We start from the raw sequence: 21,832 nt of genomic DNA, 5'->3' as shown, positions 1-21,832 counted from the left end.
GCTTTCTGTTTGTTGCTTCAGGAAGGAGAGCTCATTAAAATGTCTCACTCAAGTTCTGTCCTCAGCTACACATGCAGACTCCTAAGTTGCATGGAGAAAAGAGACTGGCTGCTCTTCACACAGTTCCCCATTTGGTGAATGTCTAAAGAAATGGATTTAAGCTTAGTTTACCTTTCCTGGCCAAACTATGTGATTTTAGATTTTTCTCTTTAACATATGCTGCTAGGAATATCTTCAAGGTATGCTGACCAAATTTAGATATGTTCCTGTGCAAAAAATTAGAAAAATATCATCTGGTATAATTTTCTTACTTGAGAATTAATTGGATATATCTTATGTACCAAACATGCATTTGACAAATATTATCTCATTTAAAGACAGATTCAGAAAGTATTCAGAAAGAGAGGCAAGGAAAAAGCAGGAGTTCCCTGGTTTCTTGAGCAGAGTTAGGTTTCTGCTTATCTTTAACAGAGTTAGTTTCTAGTTTGGTTGAGACTGTGACAGTATTTGCAAGACCTAGAATTCTGAACACATGTATGTTTTCCTATAATTGCCATTTATTATTTTTCATTAAATTGAGAAGAAAGCCTTCAGATGGGCAATAATTCATGTGATCATGTCAAGAAGATACGTTATTTAGAATTGTGTACTTGGAAACAAGGGAGTAATATTCTCTGTTACTGAACATGGTGCTCAATTGCTTGATCATTTTTACTTTGGGTAGTATTTCCCCCTGTATACCTTGAGATTCACTGTTTAGAAAGGTAGGATCCAGATTAATGTGGCAGAGAAATTGTTCTTCCCACAACTCTACAAAGAGCTGATTTGAACTCTTTATTTCTTAAGCTATAAATCATTGGGTTGAATAATGGAGTTAGGATGGTGTAGGATACTGATATCAGAGCATCCTGGCTTGAGGAGTAGTTGGACTTAGGCCTTAGGTAGATAAAAGAGGCACAGCCATAGTGGACAATGACAATAATGAGGTGAGAAGCACAGGTGGAGAAAGCTTTGTACCTGCCCAGCGTGGAAGGAAACTGGATGATTGCCAAGATGATACGAATGTAAGATACCAAGATCATCAACAGGGGAACAACCAAGACCAATGCACAGAGCATGAAGATGATAATCTGACTGAAATGGGTATGGTAAGATGCCAGTTTGAGGACAGGAGAGATGTCACAGAAGAAGTGATGCAGTTGGTTGGAGGAGTGGAAGGGCAGATGAAATACCAAAGATGTGATGATCTGAGCCACTGTGAAACCACAGGCATAGGCAGCAGCCACTAGTCCCACACACACTCTCTGGCCCATGAGCAAAGTGTAGCGCAGTGGGTTGCAGATGGCCACATAGCGATCATAACCCATGGCTGCCAGCAGGAAGGAGTGAGAGCAGCCCAGGAAGAGGAAGGTGAACATCTGGATGGCACAGCCCAGGAAGGAGATGGTCTTCTTCTCAGTCAGCAGGTCCACCAGCATCTTGGGCACAATAACAAAGGTATAACAAGTCTCAGAGCAGGAGAGGACCGAGAGGAAGAAGTACATGGGAGTATGAAGGGCTCTGTCCAGCACAATGGTGGAAATGATGATGGCATTGGTGCCCAGAGTGAAGAGGTAGAGGAGCAGGAAGATCACGAAGAGTAGCTGCTGCAGCCCAGTCAGAGCAGAGAAGCCCAGGAAGACAAACTCTCTCACCACAGTGCCATTGGTCCACTCCATGGAGGGTACATCATCAGGAAACAGTCCAGGAGAGAGGACGAGAGAGTAGCAACAGAGCTCCCTGAAAATTAATAGAGTCATAGGAAATGCATCATGGCGGAGCAGGTATTCTCTGATTTTGGGTTCTAACACATCATTCCTCCTCCCTTCTATTTTTTTTTTTAAGGAATAAAATATCTAAAATTAAGCAAGTGTACATTAGCCTTTAGGTCTCTGTAGTAATGCTAACTCCTTTGTCAAGAAGTTCTTGCCATGCCTTTTTCTCCATTCCCATCATTAGACTGATATTTCAATTTCTGCATATCACTTTCAGATGTAGCACTTGTTCATTTGGCGTTTTTGCATGTACACTGTTTCAATGAAGTCTTTCCCACAGTTGCAAACAAAATAAACCATCTGAAATTATGATATATAAAATATATACATATATATACATCATGATATTCATTGTCTTTTTGTTTGTATTTCCTTATATCAAAACTCCCACTCTTAAATTTAATCTCTCCATATCCTCTCCTACATTCCTTGCCTTACTTCTTGGCAGGAATCATCAATTCTACATTCTCATATTCTCTTTATGCCTTCTATTGCTTCTGTGTCCTTATCCTGCTCCAAAAGCTGGAAAACATTCACTTCTTTCTGAGCCTCTAGTCCAAAATGCAGCAGTCCATACATCTTCCGTTGCAGATCTGACAGCCTTTTCTACTGCTGCAGAACCACAGTCTTTCTACAGGACTCTTGTCCATTTCCATTACTTTCCTTAAATACTACTTGAAATCTGGGTATTGCTATCCTTCCCACTTCCACTCACATCTCTTTGACTTATCTTTCCCCTGATGCCAGATAAACTTTCTGATATACACATTGTGTCACTGTGCTCCCCTCCTCAAAAATTTTATTCGTTCCTATTGAATAAAGTTCAAACCCTACAATTTTTCAAAGTCTTTCAACTGGGAAACCAAACTCTATTTCTAATGCTCTTCTGTACCATTATGGGATATATTAGTATTAGGAAAAGAAGTTTTGGGCTCCTCTGACTTTATTCCTCACTCATATTCGCTTATTACCTGTTTTTATCTGTAGATGTTGTATGGCTATTCTGAAATCTCAGTTAATTCACATTTTGTGGGAGCTTCCATGGTACCTCCTGATAAGAGGAGTTCTTTCTTCCTTCCTCAGAACTCACATAAGACATCAAAAGACAATTTTATGAGACATTCACTTAATTTTGAAATATTTGATTGAATTTTTTTCGTCACTAGATTTTGTACCCTTGAGGGAAAGACGAGAATGTTATGTGTATTCACCTGATTTCTATTTGTTCACTAGTATTTAATAACCTCTCCACAAGTAATTATTAGATAAGTAAAAAGGCTAACTTGTCATGCTGTTAATGATCTCATTGACAGCATCACATGTTTTTTAGGATTCACGAAGTGAGAATCCTCAATGTTACCCTGAGAATGAAGATTGCTGAGTATCCAAATTTTTTAAGGATTTATGTACCACATGGACTTAAAGAAAATTCTCAGTTTAGAATAGAAAATTAGACCTGAATAGGATAGCTGGTCATTGGAAGTCCATATGCTGAATTTCTAGTACATTTGCAGTTATCTACAGTATATCAAAATATAGATAAGTTAGAGGAATATTATAGAAATAACCTTGATTTGTGCCATTTAGAAATATCACTAATTATTGCCCCAATAATAATAATAATCATAATAATAAAATTGGCAATGTGTTCTACCTTAACAGAGAGCAACTGAATCAAGAATATCAGACAGTACACAACGAATATTAAGCAGTATGATTATAATCATGTGCCAGGAGCTATATGTGGTAATGATACATATATAAATAATTCCAAGTCCAAGGCTTCCTGTTGCTCTTGGATCAAGATCAGACATATTCAGAAAAGATTATTATTTAAAATATAGTGATTTACATGATCAATATGCATTTGGAATTATATGAGTACTCTGAAGACAACTCCTGTATACATCCTTGGAAAATAATTTTTAATATCTTTATTAGTGATTTGTAGTTATACAGAATAGCAGTGTTCCTTTTGACATATTCAAATATTTCTCAAGAGAAGAAATAAAATGACAAATAAGTATAAGAAAAAATGTTGAATATCCCTATGCTCAGCAATCAGGGAAATTCAAAACAAAATTACATTGAGATTTTATTTCACTGAAGTTAGAATAACAGTCATCAAGAACACAAATACTAATAAATGCTGGTGACTGAGGGAAAAGATAAGCACATACATTGCAAATTAGTACAACAAATTTTTACAACCACTTTGGAAAAAAGTATGAAGAGTTCTCAAAAAAACAGGAATGGAACCACCTCATGATCCAATATCCCACTAATTGGTATTTACCCAAAAGAACAAAAATCACCATTTCATAGTGATACAGGCACATCAATAATTATTACTTATTTCTGAGTTTCTTTACATCTGTTATGGATAGAGTGAACTAAATAATGTTTTGACACAATATCACAAGACTGGGTACCATTGAGCTTCTCTGAATTTTAATCCAGATATAAACACCAATTCAAGCAAGCACCATTGCTTCTCCTAAAGGAGTGGTGCCTACTGTCCGATGTTTCTGTTTCCATAATCATGTTTAATCTTCCACAACCCTATGAAAGGGACAAACATACTCTCGTTTCATCTTGTTCCTCTGGTTATTTGCTAAAAACCTAGATTTTTTATTGCCTAGTAGGTGCATAGATTTATCACTGACACACTGTTATCTTTCTAATTCCAGATTCCCTAACTCTCAGCACTACTAATGAGTTTCTATTAATGTGATCTAAAAATTCCCCTAAAAAGCAGGGTAATACAGGAATACAATGGGTTTTGAGTTTAGACAGATATAGGCTTTAATCCCGACTGGCATGTTCTAGGTAAGACCTCACATTCTTCATGGTCCATTCTCTCCTTTTTAAGATGAGAAGAACGATTTCTGCTCCCCAGGGCTATTGGGGGGTATACATTGAGATCAAGTAGATAAAGGAGACTAGTTCAATAAGCAGGAAGTGCCTACTAAATACTGCCCTTTCGTTACTTTATTGTTGTTTTCTGTACTTTCCCAGATAGGGACACTTAAGAGGGATCCTTTTCTGAGATTCTCCACCCTGACTGAAAGTAAGTTGGTTTCCCATGAAGTTCTATTCCGCCCTGGGAAGATGCAAGTGTTACCAACCTTGAAATAACACACGAATACTTTGGTACCTGGTTGCGCTGTAGATAGAGTCATATATGTAGAATATCTCAACTCTGTTAGAAGGCAAAGGAAGTCTCCCATTTTCTATTTTGGGGACAATGGATGGGAGAAAACCCAGAAGGCCTAATTATAAGTAATCTTGGTCACATACATCAAAGTTTCTCCTTATAGATGTTCTATAATTATCAAGGAGGCATATTATATAAAGCTTGTTTTATCTACATTTATAGACATCAACTTTAGGAGTTTATTGAACTCCTAAAGACTGGAACAGATGGTCTAATAATTCAAATTCTTTATGATTTCTCTTATGTTCTATGTATTATGGATAGAAAAATAAAATTATTTTTCATTTTGCAGGGAAAACAGAAGCAAACAGCTGTCCATGGTATAAGAAGATTATCACAAACATCATTAAATATGGTTCAAAACAAACAAAATGTCCTGAAAATCTTGAGGAAAAACCAGAAAACTTCAGGGAAGATTTTAAAGAGCAAGTGATATTTTAACACCACCTGTAAGCATTTTGATAAAATTATGGACATCATGTTACACATGATAAATACAAACGGTTTCATCTGTTATTATTAAATAAAGGAAGAAAAAGACCTCAAAAAGCAAATGAACAAAACCAAATCATAAGTAAGTTTAATCAAGTTCTCTGAGGAACATCATTCCAACCTATCAGCCTATTGATATTGTTTTTGATGTTTCCAGAAAGAAAAAAAAGGACAACCAGGATTCAGATTCATTTTGTAGAAAAGTAACATAGGCTAATACTTATTATATATTCTTTATGTTCCAGGTAAGGTGAAAATACTGTTTTCACCTTATGTTGTCTTAATTGGTCCTCTCAATGACCTTATGAGGCAGTTATTTCTTTCAGTGTCTCCATCATGAAGATGAAAAACTTGACAATCAAAGACATGGGAGACTCCCTTTAGGTACCCAGAGCTGGTGGAACCTGCACTAGACTGTGGTGCAATCTGTGTGTATAAACACAGGTGCGTGTACACAGGAAAGAGAAAGAAGCATTCTGCCATCCTCCTTCCACACAAAGATACTTTAAGGACAAGACTTCCAGTGCAATTTGTTATGGGTTCAGATCCCAGCTCCATTATGTTTTAACTTTCAAGGTTTCTTTAAAATGAATGAGACAATGTTTTTACAATGGTTAAATGTCAACACAGACATTAGTTCTGAAATGACAACTTAGAGTTGAAAAGGGCTGGGAGGGCTCATGATTTTGAGAATAGGACTATCACATTATCATCTGCATCACCACTGGTTTTGGGAAGGATTTAATGAGATCAAGATGGTTTCCCTTTGCGGAACCGGAAAGGTATGGTGTGTTAGTCCTCATCACTTGCCAGGAGGAGCTCCAGAAGGTCAATGTGGTAAATGTTACAGCTGTAGATGGTCTTAAAGATCTAACCTAGCATTCTCCTTTGACAGAGGAAAAAGTTGGGCTCAGAGAACACTATGAAGATCGAAGACCAGAAAGCAACTGAGTGGATGGATGTTCAGTAACAGAAGAGAGATTTTTTATCTTTCAGCTGAATGTGGTTTGATGGCATGATGCTGCTTCTGAGATAACAACATTTTTTTTTGCATAACACTCACTACTATGTTTCTTCCTGTACCTACCTGTTCTGTCTGATCTTGCTATTGGTTTTGCTGGCTTCTGATTTTGTGTTCCCATGTGGCAGGGTTTCTTTTGTTTTTATATCCATCAACTATATTTGCAAAGTAATCACTAAGTACTCAGCCCTGTATTAGGTCATATAACTTTGTTGAGATTGCACCTAATACAGTTCTTTCTGAAAAAAGTCATTATTTAAGATTTGTAATTAAAATATCATTGAATGCCCTGTTGAACTAAGTCAGAATCAAGACCATCTATATAAGTTTAGGAGAAGCAATGGGTTAGTTAATTTATAATATGTATAAAATTTATATGTACCATTTTGCAAAAATTCACATTAAAAGTTAAATGATTCTTGCTTGGATTTCATATCTTTAAATGTGGCTTTCTTGTTATTGTTACTGTATCAGCGTGAACCCATCACCCTTCTCTGTTTCTTACCTGAGATTTGAAAACCTAAGTCCTGCTGAGTGCGTGTTTACTCTTATTTTCTGTTCATGGTCCGGTTTCACAGTGTAGTAGGTGCTAGTCCAACATGTTTGTCTGCTGTTCATGAATGGGCTACCATTTTCTCTCTCTCTTCCTGAGAGAAGCCAGGGACATAGAGGCTCTCAGACAGAATTAAAGTAGAAGTACTGAAAGGAGAAAAATTGAAATGGGTCAGAGGCTGCTGATACCTACTCAGGGGTAGAGATGGAATGATGGTCTGGGGTCTTAGACCCAGACCAAAGTAAATGTAATCAGCCTCCCCCTGCCATTTTGTGGCAATTGACCAAAGACTGCACAAGTCACAGTTAATAATGGCAATAATGCCATTGGCACTTTCATTTTATTTATTGGTAGCATGAAGTTTTTCTGTAGGTCTCTTGATGCCAACACCATTACCATGGAGATGTCACACTGGGTTTAATTAACAGGTGAGTTGATTGTGGAAAATAGAGGTAAGTTACCAAATACCCAATTGCTGAAAATTGGGCCCAGGCATTAGGGCTTAGGGAGCAGAATGCTCTTAGTCATTCTCAGATGCAACAATTTTAGAAAGCATGATAAAATTTAAGTTCTAAATTTATTATACTGGTAGAGGGACAAAAGAGAACATTTACACAGATAATTCATTTTAGTAGGTGCATTGTAAAATTGTTTAGCTTTAAATTGGTTTCTGTGCTTACAGTAGGGTGGTAGGTTGTTGTCAGGCTGACAGGGTAGATTGAGCAGTGACTTTTTGAGGTGAAGGTACTGGTCAGAATGATAGCTGACCCATGTCACCATCCTCTGAGTTAATTTTTCTCACTCTACTCCATTATCCAGAACCGCACTTTGTTTTCAACATTACTCCCTATCCCTCAGTGGATGGATGTAAAAGACCTCTAACAGTGATTTGATGGCTAGTAAGAACTCCTCAAGTATTGAATTAATGAAGAAATAATCACACTGAGAACAAAAGAGCTACTGAAGCCAGGCGGGTGGTGCACTTCTGTAATCCCAGTGGCTCTCCAGGCTGAGGCAGGAGGATCATGAGTTCAAATCCAGCCTCAGCCAAAGCAAGGTGCTAAGCAACTCAGTGAGACCCTGTCTCTAAATAAAATACAAAATGGGGCTGGAGATGCGGCTCAGTGTCAAGTGCCCGAGTTCAATCCCGGTACCTACCCTGCAAAAAAGGAGCTACTGGGAGCAAGAAATGATGCCCATGAAGAAGAAACCAGAACAGTGGAATTTAACATATTTGAATCTATATACTAAATATGCTTGTTGGCGGTTATGCCCATATTTTGCTCCCATTGAGTACCCCAATTTTCTTTCTTTCTTTTTTTTTTTTTTTTTTTTTTTTTCACTCCTCTCATCTAATCCCTCACCCTCAAGTTTCAGGATCCACCAGGTGCTATGCAATAAAGTCATCAGTGCTTTGAATTTTCTCTGGCCCTAATGTTTTGTTCAGGAAGTGTATATGACCCAGCTCTGGACAATCAGGTACAAAAAGATTCAAATTTCTTGTGACATTTGATTTCTTTTCAAAAGAAATTAATTTGTTCTTCTGAACTGGACTTGGTGAGCTGAAGATGTCAGAGACTACCATGTTTTTTAGACTAAAAATGGCACAAAGGCAGAAAAAGCAGAAATCTGAGATGCCTCCAGGTAATTGTTTGAACTCTGGATCATGCTGTACCTGAAGCCATTGTACCCTTGGGCTTTTCAGCTTACATAGGTCAATAGATTCAGCTTTTGCTAGTGAGAGTTTGAATTGAATTATCTGTTATTCACAGGCCAAGAAATTCTAAATGATAAGATCCTAGCTACTTAAGGTTGGATCTGAGATGACTTACAAGATATACCATTAAGACAAGTGTAAACATATTAGATCATTATATTAAAGAATTAGAGGAAAGGTAAAGTAATTTTATATTATCAAGGTGAATCCACAATATATTAATATAGTCCATGAGGCCCAAATCTTCATTAAATTTAGGCTAAACTTTAAGCACCAAACTTTAGCTATTTAGAGTCAACATAAATAATTAACAGTCATATTGTTCACAGATATAAAATATACTAGTGATATGGTTTCCAATATAGAAGTGCTGATTGTATTATGCATCTCTAAGTGATTGTTGGATATCTGGGCAAAGTGTCTGTAAAACAATGTGACTGTGTCATTCCTTAGAACCTCAGACTTATAGTCTAAAAGAAAAGTGTAGTTTTATTTATTTATGCTTACCCCCCCCAGCTCTCTGGTTTATATGATTTTCTACACTGGATTAAGATTGTCCAGATCATCCTCAAATAAAATTTCATCTCTACAACATTTTGGGGGCTTTGAGAATTCGAGATGACAAAAACAGGCCATGAGAATTTGACCTGGCCCCTTTCTTAAGCAACTTAGACCATTTACTTACAATTCTTCTCCATCCCATATAATAGACACAATAGGGTAGCTTCAAGGTTCTGGATATTCTACTTCAATTTCAGTGATCTTGTTCCAGAGAACATTTCAAAATCATCCACTGTTGCCACATCACCCACCTTACTTCTCCCTTGTGTTTCCAATAGTTCCTTCTTTGAACTTTTTCCTCACTATTCTTCCACATCTTTGCTGTATCTTCCCTTTCATGGCCTGAATTTTAGATGTATATGTCACTTCCTTGGTCTATAGGCATCTCCCCAAGAAGAAGAACTGAAAGGACAAGTCAACTGTGCCCCCTGTACTTAGTTGTTCCCCTTCCCCATCCTCTAGATTCTTCCTCCTGTGTGTTCCATAGAATTAACCTCAGTCTAAAATGGGACAAGTTTAAAGGAAGGAAGAGAAGGAAGTCGGCGTGGCAGTTCATTCTTAGCGTCAGACCTCTAAGTTCTAGGTTGTCTCTGGGTTACAGCCAAGGTGGACTACAGCCAGAACCCCAGTGTGTTTTTAGGTAGCAGATAGTGAAAGATAACAGGGGAAAACTGCCTAAAAACAGCACACACATGGGTGGTGATATAAATTAGCTTCTTAAAATAGGAAGTAACTGATAAATGGAAGTTACAAAAAAACGAATCATCATTAGAAATTGTTATGGTTTAGATGTGGTGGCCCCCAAGAGCTCACGTGTGAGACAATGCAAGAAGGTTTGGAGGAGAAAGATTGGGTTATAGTATTAACATAATCAGTGAATTAATCCTGATGAGATTAACTGAGTGGTATCTGGAGGCAGGTGGGGTGTGGCTAGAGGAAATGCTTCATTGGGGCATGACCTTGGGGTATATCTTTGTATCTGGTGAGTGGATTCTTTCTTTCCCTGCTTCCTGATCACCATGTGAACTGGTTCCCTCTGTCACACTCTTCCACCATGATGTCCTACCTCACCTTCAGTCCTGAGGAATGAATCCTGCTTGTCTGGGGATAGAGACCTCAGAAACCATGACCCCCTAAATAAACCTTCCCTCCTTGATAATTGTTCTGGTCAAGTCTTTTAGTTGTAGCAGTGACAAAGTTGACTAAAACACTAATATATCTAAAAAACCAATATTAAGAAAACAATCTCATCTATAGTACCTGCAAAAATACCTAGGAATATGTTGAACTAAGAAGTTAAAAGACCTGTACAATGGAAACTACAAAATGTTGATGAAGAAAATTGAAGAGGAGATAAATGGAAAGACATCCTATGTTTATCAATTGGATGGATTCATTGCTAAAATGTCTATACTTCACCAAGTAATCTACATATGTATTGCAATCCTTATAAAAATGCTAATGTCGTATCTCAGTTGCTGAGGCTGATATCAAACTTGCAAGCCTCCCACCTGAAGCTCAGGCGGATGCTGTCATATTTCGTATTGAAATTTTAAAATCCTAAAATTTGTATGGAACCACACAAGACTCTGAAGAGCCAAAGCAATCTTGAGCATTAGGAACAAATCTGGAGGCACCATGGTGACCTGAATTCAAAATATACTACAAAGTTTCAGTAACCAAAACAGCATGGAAAATGGAACAGAAATAAACCCACAAAGTTATAGCCAACTGATTTTTGAGAAAGGAACCAAGAACACACATGTGGGCAAGGATATTCTCCTTAATAAATGTTCCTAGGAAAACTGAATGTCCACTCGTAGAAAAATTAAACTAGACTCCTATCTCTCAATCCTCTCACCATATTAAAAAGCATCAACTCAAAATGGATTAAAAACTTAAATATAAATGTAGCTAGGCCCTTCAGTAATCCCAGCAATGTGGGAAACTGAGGTAGGAGGTTTGGGAGTTTGAGGACAGCGTTAACAACTTAGCAAGACCCTCTCCCAAAATAAAAAAATAAAAAGGACTAGGGATGTATTTCAGTGGTAAAGCCCCCTTGTGTTCAATCCATGTATAAAACAAACAAAACACTTTGAAATTAAACCCAAACTATAAAATTACTCTATGAGGATTTTCTTGAGAGGAATGTAAATACACAGGTAAAAACAAACAAAAAAGCAATAGACAAACGGGATTATATCACACTAAAAGACATCTGTGTAATTAAGTGAAGAGACAATGGGATTAAATATTTGTAAACTATTCGCCCAAGAAAAAATTAATATCCAGAATATAAAAGGAAGTTAAAAAACTAAACAGCAAACTATCTAATTAGGGTTGGGGATATAGCTCAGTTGGTAGGGTGCTTGCCTTGCAAGCAGAAGGTCCTGGGTTCAATCTCCAGCATTGCAAAAAAAAAAAAAAAACTAATTAAACATGGGTAAATGGTCTGGATACACATTTCTCAAAAGAAGATGTACAAATGGGTAACAATATATAAAAATGTTCTACAACATGAATCACCAGAGAATTGCAAGTGAGAACCACAACGAAATATCATTTACACTTAGTCATAAATTATAATTACATAATCAAAATGAGATAAAATGTCCAGTACTGGTGAGGGTGTGGAGAAAGGGTAATTCTTGTAAACTATTGATAGGAATGTAAGTTATTATAGCCACTATGGAAAATAGTAAATTTCATAAATACAAGAAATGAACCTACCACGTGATTCAGCATTTCCATTATCAGAAATTTATCCTAAGGAAATGCAATGAAGATATCAGAGTTGCAAGATATGCAATCAACCAAGTTGTCCAGGAATGGATAGATGGATAAAAAAATTATTTATGCATAATGAAATATGGTTCAGTCACAAAGGACAAAGTCCTGTCCTTGTAGCAACATGGATGGAATTGAAGAGCCAATGTTAAGTGAATAAATCAGGCACAGAAGACAAATACCACAGGTGTTGACTAAAATGGGGAATCTGAAAGATCTGAGGTCATAGAACTAGTGAGCAGAAGAGTGTTCTCCAGAGGCTAGGGAGGCATAAGGAGAACAGAGAGTGGGGAGAGCTTGCCTAACTGATTCATAGTCACCACCAGATAGGATTAATACATGTTGGTGTTCTGTAGTTAACACTATTATATCACATAATCAGAAATAGTTAGAAGAGAGGATTTTGAAAGTTCTCATCATAAAAAATAATAAATTCTTCAGATGATGGAAATCTAAAGATGTACAATTATTGTCTATTAATTAAAACAAAATTATTGTAGAAATATATTTATTTACTAAATAAATTTACTATAGAGAATTTTGCTAACTTTAAAATTGTTTGCTAAATATATATTTTCTGAAAAACTATGACTTTCCCTATTCTAATCATTCTGGGGTTATAAAGATTAATGAAACATAGACCTTGTCTCATGGAATTGTATTTATGGAGTTGAAAATAAAGGGTAAACCATAATGTCTTATACATTACATTAATAAAGAACTTATATGATATTTAATAGACCATCCATTATTCCTTTGTACTTATCCTTTTAACTTAGAGTTCTAACCTGTTTCTTCCCTAAATTCTAAGCACATTTTATTAATGTGTAAAAAAGTATGTGAGTCAAAGTGTGCAGCTGAATTCACAACATGACACACACATGTGCAGATTTAGAGGCAGAATTCCCCAACCCCTCACCTGAGGAGCCACAGTTCTGACTTCTATGCCTATATATTGATCTTTCCACATCTCAAAATTATGATTGGAAATGCAGAGTAAATACAGTTTGGGCTCCTTTCACTTAAATTATTTTTGTAAGATAAATGTAGTAGTAAATGTTACTGCTTTATAACATTAGATTATGTGAATGCATGTTAATTTACTTGTTCTACTGTAATGGATAATATAGATTATTTCCAGGTTTGGGGCTATAATGAAAAGTACTGGGAGCCCAAACTTAGGTGTGCATTTGGTAACATGATTCCCTTTATCTGGTCAACATTAGTGGTGGAATTGCTGGGTCACAACATACAATCATAGATGGAGTTTTTAGCCATAGCTATTTATCTCTCTCTATGTCCTTTGCTTAGCAAAGCCCAACACTTTGGGTTTGTTATTAGGATTTACATCAACCAAGGAAATGAGGCCAAAGTGATAGTGAATTTCAAAACCTCAGTCTAGAACTATAGATTTTCTGTCATCACTATCAGAAGAGGTTTCCCCAAGTCACTTTGTGTCCCTGTAACCTGGGCTCTAGAATGAACATACTTGACATGGATCTGACCACAATCCACCAAAAAGGACCAAACCAAGAGAAGCAGCTTGAAGCTGAGCTCTCATTCTAAACCCAACTTAAAAGCCAACCCTAAGTCCATGTGCCACACACAAGCAAGAACTATTTTTATTTGAATTTCCATAACTGCTAATGATGTTGAACATTTTTTTATGTATTTGTTGTTCATTTGTATTTATTCTTTTGGTTCATTCGCCCATTTATTAATTGGGTTATTTGATTATTTGGTATAATATTTTTTGAGTTCTTTATGTATTCTAGATATTAATTCTCTGTCAGAAGAGTAGCTAGCAAAGATTTTCTCCATTCTATACATTCTTCATTTTCCTTATTGCTTCCTTCACTGTGTCCAAAATTTCTTGAGGTATATGAATGAATAAACAAGTTTGTTTTATTTTTTCCAATTATATTAGCATATTAAAAAATACATAAATTTTTCTTCATCCTTCAAGAAATACATATTCAATGTGTGTGTGTGTGTGTGTGTGTGTGTGTGTGTGTATGTGGTTTATGATCTGTATTCATCTGCTATTTTTTTATGTATCTCTCTACCTTTTTTGTCGAAACAATAGTCTTGAAATATAAATATAATTTTTGTATTATTATGTCAAAATAAATCCCAATAGCAGGGCACTGTGACCCCTGCATGTAATCCCAGCGGCTTGGGTGACTGAGGCAGGGGGATGATGAGTTCAAAACCAACCTCAGCAACAGCGAGGCACCAAGCAACTCAGTGAGACCCTGTCTCTAAATAAAATACAAAATAGGGCTGGGAACGTGGCTCTGTGACTGAGTGCCCCTGAGTTCAAAAAATAAATAAACCTCAATTATATCTTTAAGTTTAATACATTAATAATAAAGAAAAAAGTCAGTTAAACTATGTTAAGTTAAACGACAATTGAATAAACCTCACTTGCTGATAGTGCTGGATTCATTCTGACTTGTTTAATACACAGTCCTTTCTTAATGAGGTTATGCTTTCTGCCTTATCTTTATCAATTTCTGTCTGTCACCCTAGAGGTCTATTTTTAGGCATATAGGACACTTATATTCAGTCACCAAAGCTGGTTTTCCTTTAGAGATACATGACAGTAGTATGTATTTTGACATACCTTGAGTAGAACTTATTCTAATTTCTCTGAGCCTGTGCAAAAGGCTTAGATGATTTTGCTACTCTTCTCCTTCTTAATTTTACTTATTTTTCAAGATTTAATTTAAACATTACTTACTCTAGGAAATATTTCTTGATTTCTCCAAAATTTGGTTAGGACTTTAAACTATGCATACCCAATGCATCTCAAATAACTTTTCATCATACTGTATTGTAATGTGTGTGCACTGTATTTCACCTCTCTCTCTGTGCCCAGTGAGTGAAGAAGCTAGTGATTATTTGTTAGATGAATGCATGAAAGTCAAAAACACATTCTGGATTGAGAATATAAAATGTCTTTAATCAAAACTTAGCTAAATGAATATTAATAGGGCCCCTGGAGATCTGGAAGAAAAACATTGTGATCATCTATAACTACAGATAAATTAGAAGACTTCAGATGGTCCAAACTTTATCAGCATTCGTAAATTAAAAAAATTTTCAAAAGTCAAATATATACCAGGTCTAATCTTTGCCAATATCACCATGTCCATCATGGTCATCCCAAAGTGTCAATTCAGTGCAAGGCCAGCCAGCCTTTGAAAAGAGTGGAATTCAGGGAACCCTTTCTATTCTGCAGCAAGGAGAGAAGTATGTGTACCATATACAAATCAGAGGAAATACCTTTTATAGATGGAAATGTGTGTGAGTAAATGAAGTTTGGGACAGTGGTGTTTTGGAGATTCTGAGGTCACAGAGAAGAACACTGAAGATGACCTCTAACTCCCAAACACCTCTCAGTGGTAGGTGGTGTCCACTTTATCTCAACAAATACACCTTAAACCTGGAACAAAATAATATTTATGTAAAATATATGTACATGACTCATTCAGCACCTTAATGAAGACATGTTCTAAGGGTGCATTGAACACTATTCTGATGAACTGGGGATAAATTAGCAGCCTAACTTTATCCTAGGGACACTTGTTGCCAAACCATTGGGAGTAGCCTTTAAAAAATAGAACTTCAGATATTAAAAGAAATCGCCACTGGCAGAAGGCAAATTCAACTCAGCCTTCTGTCACTTTTTTATTCCTTCTTTTTGGGGGTTTTTCCTATTCTCCTAATCCTAGCATGTCTTTCTCTTTTCATCTCTTATATTCTGTACTCATCTCTTCTTTTAGCCTCTCAGTATTACAAGTATAACAGTCATACTATCTGCAGGTTCCCCAGGTTTGAGAAGCCTATCAGGATCTGTATTTAAATTTGTCAAATGCACATTATGTTTCAAAACAAGGTGCTAGATACTCTTAGGTGTTTTCTCATTAATGGTTACAACAAACATATTTTAATCACTTCCAAATTATGATGTTTAAGCTGTTAGTTTATGCTTACAAAGCAAGAATGTGAGAAAATTTACTGTGGTATCCAGGTTATGATTCTCCCAAAGATTAAACTGTCACTAAAGTGAAAGGCTGAGAACTGAATACTTACATTTTTACCATCTAATTCTGATTTATTAAAACACATCTTTAACAAAAGTCACCATATATTCAGGCAAATGCGTATGATACACTTGAATAGGTAACGGTCCTGAGTTCTCATGAATCTGCTACGATGCAAATTATTGAACTAAGTACAGAGAGTTAGTGAAGGGAGAAGTCCCTTCCTTCATGTTTCAGTGTAAGAATGTCTTCTATTAGGCAAGCATGAAATAGTTTCACATCTATTAATCTATTTAGTATTCTTACAATGACCCATGAGGAGGTGTTAAAGGTCCATGCTACAAAAAAATTAACTGAAAATAAGAGTTAAATTGGGCCGCAAACACTCAACTAGGAAATGTTCTGAATCAACATTCAAACCCAGCTCTTGCAAGTCTGAAGTGTATATTTTCTATCTATTTTTATCTATTTCTATCTATTTTCTATACCTTCAATCTCTTAGAACTTCAATCTCCCCACCTCTTTTTTTCCAAAGTGAACTTATGTTCCTTTCATCTAGAAATAATTTATCAAAAGTAATCCAGAGACTTAGACAACATTCTCTACTGTTTCTTTTGGTATCAGCACTAGGGACATTTACAAAAAGATAGTGCAGCATTTGCAGTGTGGATCCTGGAAAACTGACATTTCAATGCATGAAAATAGCCTGGCTTCATTCTTTAAGGTTTCTGTAGATCGACTGGTATAACTTCTATACCAGAGACAGTCAACCAGGAAGAAGAAATCTCCAATAAAAGAATCAAGATTATCTACGTCCTTATATTTCTCTTCTTTGGACAAGGAGTCCTAGAAGAAAAAAAAAGGGCAGGTATATTTATACATGAAAGTGCTACCCAGGACACTTGGGTGAATACAGTTTCCTGATTCATCAGCTCACTCACACAGTTTTGGGAAATGAGTATCTGCTCAAAACCTTCCTCAGGGCTACCTTCACTTCCTTATTTCTCAGTGTATAGACGAGGGGTTGAGCAGTGGGGTGTGACAGTGTAAGTCACGGCTACGAGTGAGTCCTTGTCTGAGGAGTACAGGGACGTGGGCCTCAAGTAGATGAAGGAAGCACAGCCATAGTGGATAACAACCACGGTGAGGTGAGAGGCACAGGTGGCAAAGGCTTTCCGCTGCCCCTCCACTGAGGAGATCTTGAGGATGGTGGACACGATGAAGACGTAGGAGATGAAGATCAAGACAAAGGGAACAAGCAGCACCAGAATGCTGAGGAAGAAGATCACCATCTCCTTTAGGTTGGTGTCTGTGCAGCCCAGTTTTATGACGGGGAAGATGTCACAGAAAAAGTGGTTGATCCGATTGGAGGCACAGAAGGGCACACTGAACACCAGGATGTTGACGACCACAGAGATCAGGAAACCACAAAAGCTGCAGGCCAGAACCAGCTGCGTGCAGGTGGCTCGACTCACAATGAGTGTGTAGTTGAGAGGGTTGCAGATGGCAACGTAACGGTCGTAGCCCATCAGCAATGAGGAAACAGTTGGTACAAGCTAAGCCCACAAAAAATAAAGCTGGGCAGCACACCCAAAGAAGGAAATACTGGGAATGGTAGAGAGCAGATTGCTTAGCATTTTAGGTACAATGACCAAGGTATAGCAGGTTTCAGAGCAAGAAAGGACGAAGAGGAAAAAATACATTGGAGTGTGCAAAGTCCTGTCTAGGCGGATGACAGTTGTGATGGTGGCATTGGCCATCAGAGTAGTCAGGTAGACTATTAAGAAGATAAAGAAAAGAAGGATCTGCAGGTCCCCCAGGTTTGAGAAGCCTATTAGGATGAACTCAGTGATCATGCTGTGGTTCTGTCTCTTCATCGGTCAATGGAGATCAGATTCAGACACCTGAAATTAAGAACAGAGAGAATTTGACAAAAGTGAAATGCCCTCAAAGAAACCAGATCTACATATCTGTACAAAGCTGATAATATGATCTGAAATAATGAGTAATCACATTAAAAACGTGGAGTGGGGGATCAGGAGAAATGGGTAGCATACTGATTTCTAAACAACTGAAGAGATTTATTTTTATTTTGATATTGTTTCTGTTATTTGTGTTCACAGGTCCATCAAAGATTCATACCATTAAATTTTAAATTGTCCATATTGTTAAATCAAGTAGTTTAGAGCTAATCTTATTGAATTCTGACATTTTTATAGAACAATAAATTGAGGCTCAAAGAGATTAAAGACTTGCTTAACCCACTTTAATGTAGCATTGCTTAGACATCATTTCTCTTCAAAGTCTTCTTATTAAAATTTGATTCAGAAAACTAACTCAAAAACAAGTTAAAAGTGGCATAAACTCTCATGCTCCACTAAAACTGTTTATTCATATGTAATTAAGTATTTTTATTTATTCAAAAGTGGTTTTGTTCTATTTACACACAGTTGTGAAGTCTGGAATGGCTTCTGTATTAGAGGTTCTCTTGTCATGAGTGCATGGGGATCTGGGACTTAGAACCTACTTAATGAATAATGTTGATCAAATTACAGTGTTGGATTTTGTGCACATACAAATATGTATCAATGTATACATAACCACTGTTATGTATAAGTATAATATATAAATAAAATATGGAAAAAGAATGAACTACAAAAGAGCCTGCTTAAATCTCAATTTATCTTCAGAATATTTTGAGTATTGGGCTGAGAACTTTACCTTGCTGACCCCTATCTCAACTTTCATTACTCTCAATGATTCTTACCATTATTTCTGGGGAGATCCATAGTTTGGTCTGAAGATCACGAATGCTAAAATTACCAGTCTTACACTGGGCATGGTGGAGCTCAGTAGTAAAGTGCCCCTTGGTTCAATCCCCAGTGCCAATACACAAATAAATAAGTAAATAAAATTACTAGGGTTAGGTAATAAGACATTATTTTACATGGAAAACAGATCAGGAATCTCTGATCTAAACTTTAATCCAGTTCTGAGAACCTTTATACAGCAATCTAGAAAGTATTGTCGAGTCTCCGTAGTCATATTCAAGTAATAAGAAACTCACTACAAAACAGGATGCTCTCTTGTTAGTTCGCTTAGCTAGAACCCCCTTACTCTGAGTTGTTCTCTGAACCTCCTTGCCCTTCCTTGGAATATCCACTCAGTGTTCTTTATTTGTCCTCTGCACATGCTTGCAACAAGTAACTCCTTTTTATAAATGACAGCCCTTTAGCTGTTGCAATGAATCATCGTATCCCTGTATGAGTCACATTTACTCCTGACTAACATTCTTAGTGATTTCATATGTGAGCCAAGGTATCATTTATGGAAACTGCTCTATCTCAAACACCACCTTAGGTAACGTAGTCCTGAGTCATGGGACTGCCCCTCAGTTATAGAAAAGCCATCACAAGCCATCTACCTCTTTCCTTCTATGCATAGCTTTATATTTACTTTCCTGCAGTTCTTCATCCCTCATAATTAATGTTCATCTCTTCTACAAAACCCAAGCTTGCCACTTCCCCCTTGAGAGGCTTCTTAAGTAGACCCTAAATGGTTTTTATTACTGTTTCCTTTATTTAGCTATGGGTTGGTTCTGGGATCTTTTGTTTGAATGGCAGCATGGGGGGTTAGTGAGGATGCAGGCACTGGAGTCAGACCTGCCTACGTTGTGCCTGTGGCTTTGCTTCTTTACGAGCTTGGGAAAATCAAGTCTTGAATTTGTTCCTTATTTTCATTCATGAAAGGGCAATAAATAATAACATGAACTGAAAACCTTTTCCAGTACCAAACACCCAAACCCAATGAAGCTCCTGAATGGTAGTAAGCATTCAATAAATGTGAGCTGTTAGTATCCAATCTAACCCCCCTTGTGTGTTACACAATGAAGAAACTAAGGCACAGACAAGTAAAATGTGAAGATCGAGGTCACATAATTTACTTAATAGCAGAGGGGAATCTACATCCCAAATGTCCTAAAGTCTCTTTCAGGACTTGGTTTTCTGAATTACCTAAGTTTCAGTTTTAATCTTTCTTTTGCACTTTAGTTTGTTCACTAGCAATTTAGGAAGCAGAGCAGTGTCTTCTTTACTCAGAATGAACCTCATGCAGGCTTCTGCTTCCCCCTCTGTCTACTCCTATCTCCTATTCTTCCACCTTTAATTCATTATCCACTTTTCTTCCTAAGCTACATATCTGTTTTTCTATTCAGGTAGTTTCTCCTAATTTAGATCTATTTTAGGAGTATTTTGCTATTTTACCATCTTTTACTCCTTCTCCAGCTTTCTTTCTTTCCCATATTCACATGATCAGTATTCTGCCCCACCTGGGCTCTGTTCATATGCAGTCTATCCCTATCTTTCACTCTAGCTCCTGATGCTTTGACCCACCTTAACTTGCATGGTTTCTGCCAGTCCTTCTGCCTCTGAATCTCTTTTTTTATCCAGAGTGTTCTTAGAGAGGACTGATATCTAACATGAAAGAGTGGCCACATAACTTTAATACAAAGGAGACACTTACATTCACAAGCAGTCTTAGCTCAACCCCAGGTTTTTTTCTCCTAAATCCAATCAAAGTTTAGAGAGGAGGGGTAAATAAGCAAAATTATGAAGCAATAATTTTCTCAGATCTTATTAGGGAAAGTTAAGGGACTTAATTAAGCCTTTGAAGATGAAAGATAGCTCTGTCTAGTTGCTGGGCTAGAACTAACTGGACATCCCTTCTCTTAGCAGCTGTGTCCCTCATGGCATATGCTGTAGTCTTATAATGGCTCTCAGTCTTACAATAACACTCAGGGGATTGAGACTTTGGAAGGAAGTCCTTCTTTGAAATCTAGGCATTAAAAAATGTATATTCAATCCCAATTTTTAAAAAAAACCTATAAGTTATCTGGCTTATTTGATCTGTGTAAGGTGGATAAGTTTGAATGTTATAATTTTTTGCATGGGTTATTAATTTTGAATCAAGGTTATACTTGCTATTATGAACTATCGCTTTCTCAGTCATTAGCATTATATCCTGTGTATAGATGGAATACTTTGAGGAATTAAATAAATGACATCCTTGTCAAGTTTCATGTAGTTTTCTCTTGCTCCATAATAAAACTCATGTCGTTAGTTCATTTATATATTGTTTTAACTCTCCTATTTTATGTATTTAAGTTATGCTTGCATTCACTAATATTTCCTATATTCCTATTTTTTCATGTTTAGAGGGAAAAATGGAGAAATAATTGGAAAATTACAAAATGCAAAGGTGGCCCATACACAGCACATGACAGTGTCACTGGAAGGGAGCACAGTTCCCCGAACCAGCATTAAGGCAGGAGAGTCTTCTCCTCAAACTCCCCATAGGCCTGTCCCATTCTCAGAAATATAGGGATCTTATTTGAGAGCTGTCTGATGTCATGTGTAGCAGGGTCTCATCATTCTAGTGTTAATTTGGTTTCTGAAGAAAAAGAGACGTTTAGGAGTAAGAGTTATTTATCTTAGTGGATCATTTTAGAGAGCAGAGGACTAGAGGACTAATAGCAAGCTTTCCTTTCTACCCATTTTTCATGTCACAGCCCTAATATTAATATTAGCTTGTAGAACACTGATTTGGCAGCCATTGTAATTCAT

At 36.8% G+C, this 21,832-nt stretch overlaps 1 protein-coding gene and 1 pseudogene across 1 annotated transcript; both read right to left on the bottom strand.

Annotated features, from left to right (window-relative positions):
• Positions 1-776: 776 nt before the first annotated feature.
• LOC124986937 (olfactory receptor 10K2) lies at positions 777-1,718 on the bottom strand. The gene has a single exon (XM_047555813.1). It carries the CDS (start codon positions 1,716-1,718, stop codon positions 777-779), a length of 942 nt encoding a protein of 313 aa, XP_047411769.1.
• A 15,430-nt stretch (positions 1,719-17,148) lies between these two features.
• On the bottom strand, positions 17,149-18,088 carry LOC124977847 (olfactory receptor 10T2-like; annotated as a pseudogene).
• Positions 18,089-21,832: the final 3,744 nt, after the last annotated feature.

This window comes from Sciurus carolinensis, chromosome 1, assembly GCF_902686445.1.
Source record: "Sciurus carolinensis chromosome 1, mSciCar1.2, whole genome shotgun sequence".
NCBI classification, from domain to species: domain Eukaryota; kingdom Metazoa; phylum Chordata; class Mammalia; order Rodentia; family Sciuridae; genus Sciurus; species Sciurus carolinensis.
The sequence above is the reverse complement of the archived record's forward strand: the minus strand, read 5'-3'. Positions and strand labels throughout refer to the sequence as shown.